The sequence below is a fragment of the Vombatus ursinus genome, unplaced genomic scaffold (assembly GCF_900497805.2).
Source record: "Vombatus ursinus unplaced genomic scaffold, bare-nosed wombat genome assembly UNPS02006874.1, whole genome shotgun sequence".
Classification (NCBI taxonomy): domain Eukaryota; kingdom Metazoa; phylum Chordata; class Mammalia; order Diprotodontia; family Vombatidae; genus Vombatus; species Vombatus ursinus.
In genome coordinates, this window is record NW_020946652.1 from 3,765,043 (window position 1) to 3,779,512 (window position 14,470).

Genomic DNA, 14,470 nt, shown 5'->3' on the forward strand with positions numbered 1-14,470 from the left:
TTTCTCCCAAACATTTCCCCATGCCCATGTCATCCCCTCCATGCTGTAATGAAGTGCTGGCTCAAACCCCGACTTCCCCTCACCCATCCATTTTCCTCCATCAACCCCCTTCCCCCGCAATCCCCCTATCAATGCCCCTCCCCCACCAATTCCTCTTTTCCTTGTCAGTTCCCTTCCCCCATCAGTCCTCCTCCTTTTTCTGGGTTGCATGAGGAACTTGGCTCTGAGGAAGTTTGTTTGGATCACTCTGTATCTGTGTCCCTGCAAACTCTCTGGTCTCAGGGACAGGATTTGAACTCAGGTCTTCTGACTCAAGAGCCAGAGCTCTTTCCAGGCTGATACAGTAATGTAGATGAGCATCGGGGCTTATGGCAGGAGAAAAGAGGAGAAATGGGTGTGAGAGGACTTAGGAGATGGAATTAAAAAAGGGAGAAAAAAGCAAACATTTGCTTCATTCCTTCAAGTTTTCAGAACATTTGACGTCTGTTATCTCATTTGGCTCTGCAGTCATTCAGTGAGGTTGGTGCTGTAAGTATCCTATTTTATAGCTGAAGAAACTAAGGCACGCAGAGGTTAAGTGGTTTATCCAGCTAGGTAAGTAACTGAGGCTGGATTTGAGCCCAGATCTGACTGGCTCCAAGTTCAGTGTTCTACCCACTGAGCCACCTCACATCTCTAAGACTTGGTGACTGATTGGCATGTGGGAGAATAAGGAGATGGGGGGCCAGATTATTCTGGGTGCCTGGGAATGGTGGCGACCTTCCTGTTGTAATTTAACCACATACAGTAACCTATAGAAAGGAATCCATCTGAGTCCCTCCTTTCACTTCTCTTCTTTCCCCCTCCCTCCCTATTAGATGGTTTGCACAAGGATCATTTTTATTCCTGTTTTACGGGTGAGGAAATTGAGGTTCATAGATGTCCTAGGAGTTTGACTATAGTGCTGCAAGGACTCTCAGTAGCCACCTATCCTGACCCCCTAATTTTACAGAGGAGGAAACTGAGCCCAGGCGAGTAACAAATAGCAGATTCAGAATCTGAGCCCAGATTCAGTGATCTTTGCCCCCACCCTGCGGTGGTGACTGGCCTGTCATACCAATAGAAGTGTTAGGCACAGGGCCCCCCACTCCAGCAGGCTTCCTACTGTCTCATGCACCCCACTCCTCCCTCTCCTCCAGAAAGGCACAGCCTTGACTGTCTGAGTGCTGGGGAGCTGCTTTTGCCACCTTTTAAGGTCATTGTCCAAGACAGTCAACAAGCATTTATTAAGTGCTTACTGTATGCCAGGTATTTTACCAAACTTTGGAGATATTAAAGAAAAAAGGCCCAAACATGATCCCTGCACCTGAGGAGCCCCCATTCTCCTGGAGGAGAGACTATGCAAATCATTTTGTACATAGATGATCCCTACGGCATACATGAAAAGCCATCACCAAGGGTGAGGGGACAGAAAAGAGCGCCATCCAAGGCAAATCACAGCAGAAGTTTGAAGGGAGCCAGGAGATGGAGGTGAGGGTCCTAAGCATGAGGGTCCGCCGATGCAAAGGCATGGAGGTGGGAGATGTCATGTGCCAAGAACAGCAAGGAAGCCAGTGTAGTCGGATTATGAAATGCATGGAGGGCGTTACTGGGTGAAGACTCTCAAGGGTGGTGGAGACTGAGGAGCCAGCCTCTTTCCTGAAGGTCAGCTTCATCCTTCAATAGCATATGTCCAGAAAGAGGGGAGCTTAGGTTGATCCGTCCCATGCCACTTTGGGTCCAACTTATTCCCTGAGCCCAGAGAATTGAGAATCATCACAGCAAGTGGTTTGGAAATCTCCACAACTGATTCATCCCTAGAAGTCCTGGCCCGACCATAGGGTCCCTCCTGCCATGCATCTGGAGGAGCTTGATGGGAGGCCAAGGCTTATGGCTTTATAATGTGCTGGGCCGCGTCCTATGGCCACATTGTCTGAGCGACAGGGAGTGAGGAGACCCTGAGAACTGGAAACATTAGCTCGCCTAATGAACATCTATGGCATACCTACAGGGGGTACACTACTGTAGTGACTCTAGCAGGTGGCGTTAATGGGGGTGTGTGTGTGCGCACATGTGCATATGTGTGTAGATATGTGTATCGTACATAAATATGCATATATATAATATATATACACATTTCCATATAACTGGTTTCCTTTGTAATCCTCTCTATTTGATTTTCTGCATTTAACAACACTATTTTCAAAAGGGTTATGCCAGATCACCAAAAGGGTCCATGACTCACCAAAGGCTGGCTCTGAACCACTGCCCTCTTGTCCCATGTGTTGTAATGGAAGCTCCTTGAGTGTGCAAAGGTTGATGCCTTCTTGCTCTTTGACCCCCTAGCGCTTAGCACACAGTAGGTGCTTTAAAAAATGCTTGTTGAGTTTCTCGGTTTGGGATGATGACCATGTCCTTCATAGCATCGGGCCGTGGTGCATGGGTCCTAAACTTTGGTCTCTTTCTGACCAGGCTGGTGAGCCTCCCAGATCTCTTAGCACAGCTCTTCTGGGCCAGTATTCGAGAAGAATTTATTCTTACTCCTTATCATCCCTCAAGTAAGTCATTTTCTAAGAAACAGAAGGAAGGGAAACAGCTGTTGCACAACAAGACAAAAGTCGGGAAGGCCAGTGTCTGCAGAACAGTGCACTTTGCTGGGTCCCGGCAGCCAGAGTCCGCTGACCTGAGCCCACGCTGAAGCAGAGCTCCTTGGAGCCAGGAGGGAAATTAATGACTGAATGAACTAAACTTTGGACTCAACCAATGAAGGAACCAATTCTATGAAGCTGTCTAGTTTGTAGAAAGTACGGTCAATAAGCAACCATGCTGGGCTGTGCACACACACACACACACACACATACACATGCACACACGTTATATACTTCTAGCATGTCCCAAAAGTCTCAGTGCAGATTTTAAGCTTTAATCACTTCCAAGAGCTACAAATTTTACCCAAAAAAACCCCATCATTTGAACGTTTATTTTCATTTCCTTTTAACTCATGCAATTTTGTAGATTTGAAATACTGAATATTTACCTTGAATTGGAATAAGGCCTGGCACTGCTATTCTGCAGTGTGTTTGTGCCAGTTTCTGGCTGATGCCTCCTCAGCCCAGTGAATTGGTAGAGGAGGGGGCTTCTTACTTGGTCACCCGGTCACCTGCTCGGTCGTTTGTGGAGTCACGTCTGGATGTTCACGTGTGTTTCGAGAACCCTCTGCTGGCAGGATCTGAAGGCAAGCATTTCGATCTCTGAGCAGCAGAGACGGTGACAGTGTCTACAAATCTTGAAAATTGACTAGAGAGAAGCGTATCACAAGATGGTGCTTGTATTGAATTTGAATGAGAACCATATTTAAAATTTTTAAATAATTAGTCTTTCAGATGTATTTGTAGAATTTACACTTTTGAAATTATTAAAGTTTAAAACTTCAGTAAGACCTTTGGGATATCCATTGTGTGTATGTGTGTAGGGTGTGAATGGGCCATGTAGGTATAGCCAGTGTGCTGCTTAGCTTTTGCTTAGCTGGAGGTATTTGTTACAGGGGGTGGGGGGGGTTCTATCTAAGGTAGGAGTCTGCTGCAACTACCTATGTGTGTATATCTGTGTGTACATATACACATATATGTATACACATGCGCACATACTATACATACATTATACAAGGTGTCCCAAAAGCCGTGTGTGTGTGTGTGTGAATGTGCTCACGCGTGTGTGTGCGTGTTTGCTTCTCTCCTCACTTCTTTGTGAAGTAGAATGAAAGTGTCTGGCTGGGAGCAGACTGCCCTGAGCAGGGCAGAGGAGAGCTAACTTGTGACTCACATCATAGAGCAGCTTCTGGATTTCGTTTTGCCGTTAGGAGGTGGCTGAACAGTCCTCGCTTGATCTTTCCTTAGCAGAAACGCCCCAGCAGTCCCTCACTAAAGCAGAAATGTACCTGAAGACCTCGGGGTACCAAGGAAGAGAAGGTCGGGGTTCCCCCCAACTTAGTCATTTGTTTGTTTGATTGAGGGTTGCCCCACCCCAGTAGCTTTGAAGTACTTTTTCTTTCTTTAAATACAACACAGAGAATCTAAGAAAACTTTCCCGTTGCTCCACTCTCCCCACCTCCGCCCATGCTCCCATCAGGATGCTCGGTCCATTGGTTCTTCCTGTCACAGACGGACGCTCCATGCCCGTGGCTGTAGAACCGACAAGCCCCAGGCTGGTTCACTCCTTGTCCTTGCTTTGTGAGCGGCATCACCAAACGCTGGCCCAGAGCAGCGATGGCCTGGTCAGAGCTCATCTGGAGTTGAGTTGTGGATGCCACATTTTAGGAGGCACGTTGGCAGGCTGAGAGTGTCCAGGGGAGAGAAGCCAGGGGCGATATTGATTGTGCCCTTTCAGTAGTGATTTAATGTTTACAAAGCACTTTGCAGACATCATTAGCTCATTTGAACTTCTAAGTTATAGTTGGTATTATGTCCTCATTTTAAAGATGAGGAAAACAGGTTCTAAGTGGCTAAGGGATTTTCCTGGTTCATACATCTAGTTTGTGTTAGAAGTTAGATTCAAACTCAGCTCCTCCTGAGGCTAGGCGTGACTTTCTTTCTACTCTGTCTTCCCAACTTCTGTGTTTTATAAAGAAAGGTGGGAGGAATGGATCTGTTCAACATGGAGAAGAGAAAACTTGGCTCTGTGTGTGTGTGTGCATGTGTGCGCGTGTGTGCGTGTACGTGTGTGTGTGTGTGCGTGTGTGTGTCTGTGTGTGTGTGTGTGTGTGTGGGAGTGGGGGCAATGGGACCTGATGGCCGTCTTTGGGCATGTACACGGCTTTCATGTGGAAAAACGAATTCTTTTTACCCGACTTGTCCCAAAAGATCATACGAAGGATCTGTGGGTGAAATACATAAGAAGGAAAAGTTTATTTTGATGTAAGGAATGTGAGGACCAGACCTGTGATTACCTTGGTCTTGGGAACTCCCAGGCAAGGAAACTCCATCTGCCGATGCAGATTAGCAGCTCCTGTACAACTCAACAGGAAGTGATTTGCCCAGGGTCTCACCCTCTGCATTAGTGAGAGAAGTGAGGTCTTCCTGGTGATGAGGCTTGCCCTGTTTCAGTGGCTCCTCCACTCTGTCTCCAGTGATCATGAAAACATTTAAAAAGAGGCTGACGCCGTTGCGTTTTTTGAACATAATTGTTAGTTCTTGCTGATTGCCACACCACAACCCAGCCCCTATGTCATGAGTAACCCCCACCCAGAACATTGGCTGTGTCTGAAAATGGCTGCTTCATTCTGTTTGTCTCCTGAGAGCCAGGAAGCGTGGCCCAGCATGAGTCTTTGGAAGTTATCCTTGCTCAGTGACTGCACTGATCACAGGGCTGAGATGTTGCATCGTGGTGAAGGAAACACTTGCTAACAACTAGAGCCGCCCCAGGAAGGCCGGGGCTGCCTCAGCAGGTAATGAAGTCCCCTCCCCTGGAGGACATCCGGCAGAGACTGAAGGACCCCTCGTCGGGGGCACGGCTTTGTTCGGGTATTGGTTTAACCGCGTGGCCACTGAGGTCGTTCCTTCCCACTCGGAGGTTCCCTGGGCCCGGAGAAGGAAGTCCAGCTTGTCGGACATTCGTGCCGGTGCATTCCATTCAGAGATGGTGGAAGGCAACACTGGATGTGTCAGCTGGCAGAAAGCCTCTGGTGGGTCCTTCCTGTGCTCCAGGCCTTGTGTTGAGGCCTGGACATTCCTTCTAGCACCTGCTCAGCTCTAGAACAGGCATCTACAGAAAGCCCACGGCCCTGGGACTCTTCTCTTCTTCCAGAGATTCTCTACCTTTCCCACCAATCTGTCATTTCAATCAATAAAGAAGCATTTGTTAAATAACCATTCCATGCCAGGCACTGGGCTAGGCACTAGGGAAGTAAAGAGGAAAAAGAAGTGGTCTGTGCCATTGAGTATTCACATTCTATGAGAGGAGATACCCTGCAGAAATATCAGTATAGAAAACATCTCAGTGAGGGAATTTTGGTTTTTGAGGGGAGCTGTCAGCTAAGGCATCAAGAAAGAGCTCATGAAGGGCTGGGGAATGCTTGGGCTGGGGCATCCAGGCATCCACCCCCCATCGTGGAGCATCACTCATGCCTCTTGTTGAAATGATTCTCTTGAGCCCTCCGGCTTCACGGCAGCTCTTAGTCTTCTCCTAATTTACTCGGTAGCCAGGAGGAGAGCTGGCCTTGTGGGCAGGGGCCCATCAGGAGAACAGCGAGGGGAGACAATAAATGTCTGCAGACCACAGCTGGAGGCCCCATATCCTTCAGTTTCCCTAGGATCTTTTCCCATGTTTTAAATTTGCTTATTTTGGCAAAGTGTCGGGGTTTTCTCCCTTGTCTTTACTGTCTCCCTCTCACACACATTTGTGTTTCTTTGTGGAATTAATCTTTGGTTTCTGCTAGAAAAACAAAAATCATTTAAAAAACATTGCTTCAGCTCCTGAATCCTCCAGACCATTTCAGTGTGACTGGGCAGTGACACCCAGAAGGCAGGGCTTCCTCTGGCTGGGGCCATATGCTGACTGACCACTCAGAATCCAGTGTTCTCGGCCTTCGCTTCTCATTCTTCTCATCCTGTATGCAGCCGGTCATCGCATCTCATCATTTCTCCTTCCACACCATCAGCCACCTCTGTCTACTCACAGCCCCCACTTTGGCTCAAGCCCTCATCATCTCCCCTCCAGGTGACTCCGTCAGCCCCCCACCTGTTCTCACTGCCCCGTGCCTGCATCCCAGGCCACCATAAGCACTGTGCCAAGGCCTGATCACGTCACTCCCCTGCTCAGCCACGTGCAGTGGTTTTCAATTGCTTCTAAGGTTAAAATAGAGACTCCTCTTTAACTTTTAATGCTTTATGCACCCTGATTCCAAGCTGTCTTTCAATGTTCCTCCTCTCACATTCTCTGACCCAGCCCAGTTGGCCTTCTCTCTACTTTTCACATAGGACTCCCCATCTCCCATCACCGGGCCTTTGCATTGGACATCCCACCTCCGGGAGGACGTTCTTTCTTCATTTCTCCCATAGAGACTCCTCCCTTCCTTTCAGGTGGACCTCTGGTCCATCTCCTGTGGGAAACCTTTCCTGGTCTCCCCCAGTACCTGTGCCCTCTCTCCTAAATTGTTTCATTCTTAACTTTACATCTGTTTGCGTTTATTGACTTTGTGTTTCCATTATATATAGAAATAGACATACTTGTCTCTCCTATTAAAAGCAGCTGTGAATAGACCAACAGGCCTGGAGTTGGGAAGACCTGAGTTCAAACTTGGCCTTAAGCACTTACTAGCTGCATGACCCTGGGCAAGTCACTTAACGCTGCTCGCCTCAGTTTCCTCATCTTTCAAACAAGCTGGAGAAGGAAATGGCAAACCGTTCTAGTATCTTTGCCAAGAAAATCCCCAGTGGGGTCACGGAGAGTCAGACGCCACTGTCACAACTGACCACCAATAACTCCCCGAAGGGTCAGCTCCCTGCTGAAAGAGATCGTTTCTTTCTTTGTACTGGCATCCCCAGCGCCTGGCACAGTGCCTCAGCTGTGCCGGACGCTGTGTCTGCGTGACTCGGCAAAGGAAGCAGCTTGGGACGGCCGCCAGAATGCTCTGCTTGGAGACAGGAAGACCCCGCTTCTGATTCTTCCGGACGAGCTACGGGACCGCGGACCTCTCTAAGCCTCAGAATCCAAGCCCGTGAAAGGGGCTTATAATGGCGCCTCCCTCATCGGGCTGTGATGTGGGTCAGGGGAGATAACATGTATAAAATGCTTTGAAAATATAAAATTGATGTTGTTGATTCTCAGTATACTCATCTGTAAAATGGGCTATACCTCCCTGCCATTGCTATTGGAAGGCTTAAATGAGCTTATGTACATATACAGAGATGTTTTTGTATACACACATATTTGCATATACATATACATACACGCATATGCATTTATATAGGTTTTATATATTAGGGTGTTTATATTCTCAAAATTAAAGCTGTAGAGAAAAACCTTTCGTGGCTTTCCAATGTCATTGTCTTTCAGTTTCCTCATCTAAGCAATGGGAGCAACACGGGCACCTTCTGCACGGGGCTGGCGTCCCCGTGCCATCTGTATAAAGAAGCAGAGCTGGGGTTTCAGCAGCTTTCTCTTTTCTTTCTTCTCTTCTCCAGGACATTGCTCGCCTATTGCAAGAGAGAGAGTTACAAGACGAGAAAAGGCGGAAGAAGCGCTCCCCAGAGTCCCCTGGGCCCCACACTTACGATGACAGTTACTACCTGGCCAATGGAGGTAACGGTCCCCTGCTGACTCATCCTCCCAGGGGCATGGCCAGCAGCTCTTCCTTTTGGTTTGGGTGGCCTGTCCAGGGGCCTCAGGGTCTGGGGAAGGGTCGTCCCTCCCCTGTCCTGGGCTCCCCAAAGCTATGGAGGGGCATCTGGTCCGAATCTCATGAATGGACCCATGCTCTTGTGGCTGACCAGAGCCACAGAGAAAACTTTGCCCACGGCAGCCTCTGGGGGGCTGCATGCCCGCTGTCTCCCTCTCTCCCCCCTCCTTGGGATATGACTCATCTTGTGAGCATGTCACATAGGGCCTGGACCAGGAATGGTGAGCGATGTGTGTGTGGGGGGGGTGACCTCGTCCAGTGCGCCCTGTGCCGATCAAACGCCAAGATGGAATTAATGAGACGTGCCCCAGCACGTGGGAAACAGCAGCGTCCTCTCGAATAGCGACCCCTTTGATTGATCTGATTCTCTGGCTTCATGTGAGCTTCAATTTGCAAATTTTTCTTCATTTCTTGGCCTTAATGATCTCTGACGTTTAATCAAAAATAGTTTGCCGGTGGAGAGAGGCGAGACTCCCTCGGGCGCTTGCTTTCTTCCTCGCTGTGTGCTGGTGGTGGCTCTCTCTTTCTCTGACAGGAGAGGTTGGAATGGTCCTCCATTTCCAGGAGGACCTGCAGGGGGAAAGCCTTCCCTGAATCCCTGCTGGGAAAGTCCCCTCCCAGATGGTGGAGTGGTAAGCACCCGGTGCCCAGAGACTGCAGAGACAGATGGTAGTTAAGAAGGCTTATGTCTAAGGATCTCAAAGGATTTTGCGAATGCACATCAAACATTTTTATTTAATTAATGATAGTAATAGCTCTGAATTTCTACAGTGCCTTAAAGTTTGCATAGATGCATCATCTCTTCAGAGACTCACAACCTCGGGAGGTCGGGCCCATTAGCATTCCCATTTTCCAGATGTGGAACCAAGATCCAGAAAAGTGAAGTGGCTTTTTGAGCGAGCGTCGTGTTGACAGGGAGTGTCCTAGGATTCTGGCTCTGGAGCCAGGAGGGACGTTAGGGCCTCTCACCCAATATCCTCCTCTTTTTACAGGGGACATTGAGCCCCTTCCCCAGGAGCACCCAGGCAGTAAGGCCTGGACGCTCAGGGTTCAGATCCGGCTCTCCCTGACTACCAACCAAACATCCCCTGGGCAATGCTTCCTCTCAGAGCCTCTGTGAGGAGGCGGGCTGTGCTGTACCTTCTGAGGAAAAGGGCGAAACTTGGAGAAACTGAGCAGGACAGAGAACCTGGGAGAGAAAGCTGAGAGAGGACATGAGGTTCACGTCTCAGAAACCAAGATCTGGAAGGAACCTCAGTGCCGTCTGCTCTAACCCTCTCATATGTGTGTGTTTGTGTGTGAGGAAACCCAGGCCTAGGGATACTAAGTGACTCATCCAGAGTCACACAGCTAGGGACCAGCAGAGCCGGGATTTGAACCCAGGGCCTGTCTCTGCAAATCTGGGACGCCTTTGACTCCGCTGTGCTCCCAGGCATTCTATCCTCAGCCACGTTCCTGTTCATGAGAGCCCATCTCTGATCATGGGCTCACCATCATGGGGACGGTATCTCCCTCTAGATCATCTGCCCACTGAGATCTCCTTACTTCTTGGGATCAGCCCTTTCCAACACCTCCCCCGCTCCCCTCGCTGCTCTGGCCTCTTGGCTTTTCCATCTCGTGGATGACTTGGCTTACTTTGGTTTGTGCCTTGCCTGATTAATTGACTAACCATCTCCCAAGACGCCTGTTTCTCCTGCTCATTGCATTTCTCATGGATCAGCAGATTACAAGGAATGCATCAGCCTCCTTCCACAATGAGCATTTGCAGATTGCATTCGAATTGGGAATTGTCCAGACACCATCTGCCAAATTGACACCAATTATAGAATGCTTAGCTTGGGATCTGCCCAGAGGGCTATTCCTTGGGGAGGCTGGCTCGCAAGGAATTGTCACGTGGGCAGATAGGTTTACAGTGGTACAGCTTTGCACTTGTGTATGTAAACATGCATACATATCAATGCCCCCCTTGAAGTGTATCTCCAATGTCTGAACTCATACATACATACACATGTGTATGTATGTATGTGTATGTGTGTTTGTGTGTAGTGGGACTTGAAAAGGCAGCCCAAATGGTCCTGACTTTGAGGTTCTCCGTATCCATTGCACCCACACTGCTTCTCAACCTAGGTAAAAATGGAGAATGCTCTTTGTCAAAAATATATGGTAAGAAATACACACACACACACACACACACACACACACACACACACACACAGTATATAAGTCTTATAAAATCTATGTAATCTATGCCTATGGCCAAGGCCAGATCTAGAAGTCGGTCGATTGTGTCTTTGTAAACAAGAGAGTTCTCTGAATTATCCAGGTCTGTGTATGCATTTGAGAGAAATGATTATTAATAACCAATGATTTGGGGAGCTCAAGGGTTTCCCCTTTTTCTAAAGTCCTCATTTCAAAGCCCATTCTGTGAAGGACATTGTTGATAATGAGGTTGAATTAACTTTCTCCTCAGTCTTGCTCAGACCCCACTCAGCCTTACAAGGAATTTATTCTAAGGTGTCTCTGTTAGCACAGGTTTGGGTGGGGATAAATTCTTTAATGAGGCTGCCTGAGGCTAGGCAATTGAGAAGTAAATGAGGTAATCAAAGTCAGGCCCCTACCCCCTCATTAGAATAGGTCCACCTCTCACTCTAATGTTCAATCTCTCATTAATTGTTTAACCAATCAGAGTTGACTGACACCCTCAGGGAGACCCATTCTTCCAAGGGCATGTAAACTGTGAGCCCACTGCCATGATTGTCTTTGGTCAAAGAGAGAGGACAGATGACTATTCCTTTTATTAATAAAGTGGTAGCATTAATAAAATGATTAATTACCCAGAAATTATGTCTCTCGAACTTTTAAAATGTCACCCATTTAAACATATGGACACGTAAAATTGTCTGTATCTGCACACATGCTCAGTTTCATTCTAAATCAGACACGTCTAATTGCACACACGTAAGCTCTTATTTTGGTGCCAGTGAGAGTGGGCCAGTGTTAGAGCAGTGTCTTTCTTGGTGTGGGAATCTCCCAGTCAGATCTTTTTTCCACTAATGGAGATCTGAGCCTACCCTGCCCATCCGTGTTGAAGAGCTGCCAGGGCACTGATCAGGGAAGCATTTTGCCCCAGGGCACACAACCTGAGTACCTCAGGTAAGGACTTGAACCTCTATGGGTTCCAACTTTGACTTTGACTTTGAGGCTTTCTCTACCCACCAGCCCACCCTACTCCTCAGCCTGTGTGAGAATAGGGAATTCCATTTGTCAAATTAGCATGCTATCGAGATTCATTCAAATTATATCCATGCTCTGAGTTTGAAAAGAAAAAAAAAGATAAAACTTTTAATTATCTACCTGCTTAAGATACACATTTAATCTGGGAAACTTTTATTAGAGTTTAGTCAAATACAGTGATGTTCACTCTAATATGCTGTACTTTCATTCCCAGTAAGTCCTGTTCAGATTTCATGGCCCATCAGCCCTCCTTCCAGCACTCCATGCTCTTTCTCAGTCAGTTCATTTCTCTTCAATGTTGGGGAGAACATGGAGGGCTTGGTTTCTTACCCCCATTTCTTCAGTTCTGTCATGTGTTGGAAGCACAGGAAATCTGCCTTATTCAGAGCATCCAACATGGCCTGTTCCCTGTTGGTAGGGTTCTTTGAGTAGATAGAGTCTCATCTTGCCTAGGATGAGTTGCTTATTGGAATGACCAATCGGGTTAGTATTCCACTGATTGTGGATGTCCGGGGGGGAGGGGGAAGTGTTTTCCAAATGGGGTTAGGTGTGTGCAGGTTTCTGTGTATGTAGGGGAGGAGGGGAGCTGAAGTTGGAAAGTTATTGATGAAATGACTTTCTGGAAAGATATCTCAGTAGTATATTATAACTTAAGAGAAACAGTGTGGTATAGTGGATAGAGAGTACGTCTTGGCCAGGATGGCTGAAGTTTACTGGTACTGGCTGTGGGACTCAGTGCCCCTGGCATCTCTTTAATACTCTACACTGCAGGGCATTGTATGTTACTGGGCACTCGGCATTACCAGCATTAATAGAGGGCATTTCCTCATTCGCAGTTTTCTAAACCAATGAAATCACAGATCAGGGCCCCCCAAAAAGATGACAGCTTACTCAACCACAGTCAAGCCTCACAGGTCCCACCTGAGTGCCCGCCTCTGTCACTAATTCTCTCACCACTGTCCCGTGCACTTTCCCCACATTGTTCTTTAACCTTCTACCTGCAAATGTTGCAAATGCTCATGGCCTACATTCTGCCTCGCCAGCCTGTGTGAGCTCGTGGTTGATTGATGACCTTCATGAAGCCATCTTCTCCATTCTGTTGCATGGTAAATGAGGGCCCTTCCTACCCTATTGTATGAGTTGGTGTAGGCTGTTCCAGTGTGCTAACATTGAGCTAACTTGCTTCTCTCTTTGTCATGCCTCCCCCCTACATACTCAGATCCTCCAAGGTCAAGGAGGAACAGAAAGCTGGGTTCTGAGCCCCCAAGGTCTCGAAGGCACCAAGAAGATAGGTCTGTGAGGAGGAGGAGGGACAGACCTAACAGGCCTTCAGAAGACATGGAAGAATGCAAGGACCAGTACATCATGGAGAATTCTGTGTCATCCCTCGGGCTTAGCAAGACAAGGGACGGTCCCCAGACTAGCTGGGAACCCCAGGAAAGGAAGTCCTCTGGTCACGAGAGACTTCCAAGATCTCCCCTTCCCAAGATCAGTGGGGAGGTTTTACTGAGCACTAAGAATGATGATTGGGACTGCAGCCGTGGCCATGGTTCTGTGAGGCATTCCGACAGCCCTCGATCCCACCACCAAGACGGACTCTCACCCAAGTGCTTCCAGAAGCCCGGGTCTCATAGGAAAGAAGAAAGGCATAAGAGAGACCGTGGGATGGGGGAATCGAGAGATAAGAGGGAAGGTCACAGGACAAGGATACCTCTCTCCTCCCAGAGTGAGGAAAGACACTATTTCAATGAAACAGGTAATGGAGGACAGGAGAAACTAGAAGCCTCAGTTTACCTTGAGACTGGCTGACATAGGCAGTAGGTGAATTTGGCAGGGAATTTGTAAGCTTCTGGGTTTAGAAACATTTCTGGGATCAAATATGTTTCAAGGTCACTTATATCAACACACTGTCCTTTCTTGTCCTGGAAGTGAACTTAGTTGGGGAAAATAGGAACTAGAAAGTATTTCTGTCTCTTACTGTCTCCTTCCACAGAAGAAGCCCTGACACCTTGCTAGGGGCACCATGCCAACAAAAATGCTTTGGTTCTCCATCACTTTCGTCATTACAAAATAAGTGAATTTACCACCACTCCCTACCATGCAAGCATTTATGAAGTACCTCCTAGGTGTCTGGCATAGTGCTGGGGACTGGGAATTTGTATTTTGAATTTTTTGTCCAGATCTGTTATTGCATGGATGTGAGGAGGAGGAGAAGGAGGAGGAGGAGGGGATCTCCTCCACCAGTGCAGATGAGTCACAGCTCTGCAATTGAGCATCTCAGAGTTAGTCAGAGACATCGAAGGATTAAGTGACTTACCCCTTTTCAAGTAGTCCACAAAGTGTCAGAGGAAATATTTGAACCAGGTCTTCCTGACTCTGAGGCCAGCTCTCTATTCAGTATTCCAAGCTGCCTCTAAAAGGTTCTGGGATTATAGAAACAAACAAACCAACCAAAAAAAGTCCCTGCCCACAAAGAGGTTACATTTTACATGTACACAGAAAAGGACCCAGGGTTTCTTGTTCCAGAGCCAGCCCTTCTCCCACTGACAATTCCATACTCCCTCTCTCCAGAGTCCTCCATTCTTCTAGTCCAAGAAAAGAAGGAAAACATGACTGTTCACAGTTACATTGTATTTGCTTTCTACATGTAGTATGCAAAGTCATTTTGGGGAAGAATGATAGCAACCCAGGGCTGGCAGTGAGATTAGGAAAAGCCTCTTGGAGAAAGTGCACTTGAGCTGATCCTAACAGGGAGCTAGGTGTCCTTACCTGAGGACTCACTGTCACCCTTAAGAAGGGTCCAGATTTCACTGTACAATCAAC

General features: G+C 47.7%; 1 protein-coding gene across 2 annotated transcripts in view; it reads left to right on the plus strand.

Annotated features, from left to right (window-relative positions):
- The window catches only part of CCDC50 (coiled-coil domain containing 50), an 83,369-nt gene that overhangs the window by 48,863 nt on the left and 20,036 nt on the right, over window positions 1–14,470 (plus strand). Inside the window, exons 5-6 of one of the 2 annotated variants that reach the window (XM_027848862.1) lie at window positions 8,199–8,316; window positions 12,867–13,403. In XM_027848862.1, coding sequence (XP_027704663.1) covers window positions 8,199–8,316; window positions 12,867–13,403 — 655 coding nt within the window. The remainder of the gene's footprint in view (window positions 1–8,198; window positions 8,317–12,866; window positions 13,404–14,470) is intronic. The other variant, XM_027848861.1, reaches the window with a different exon arrangement.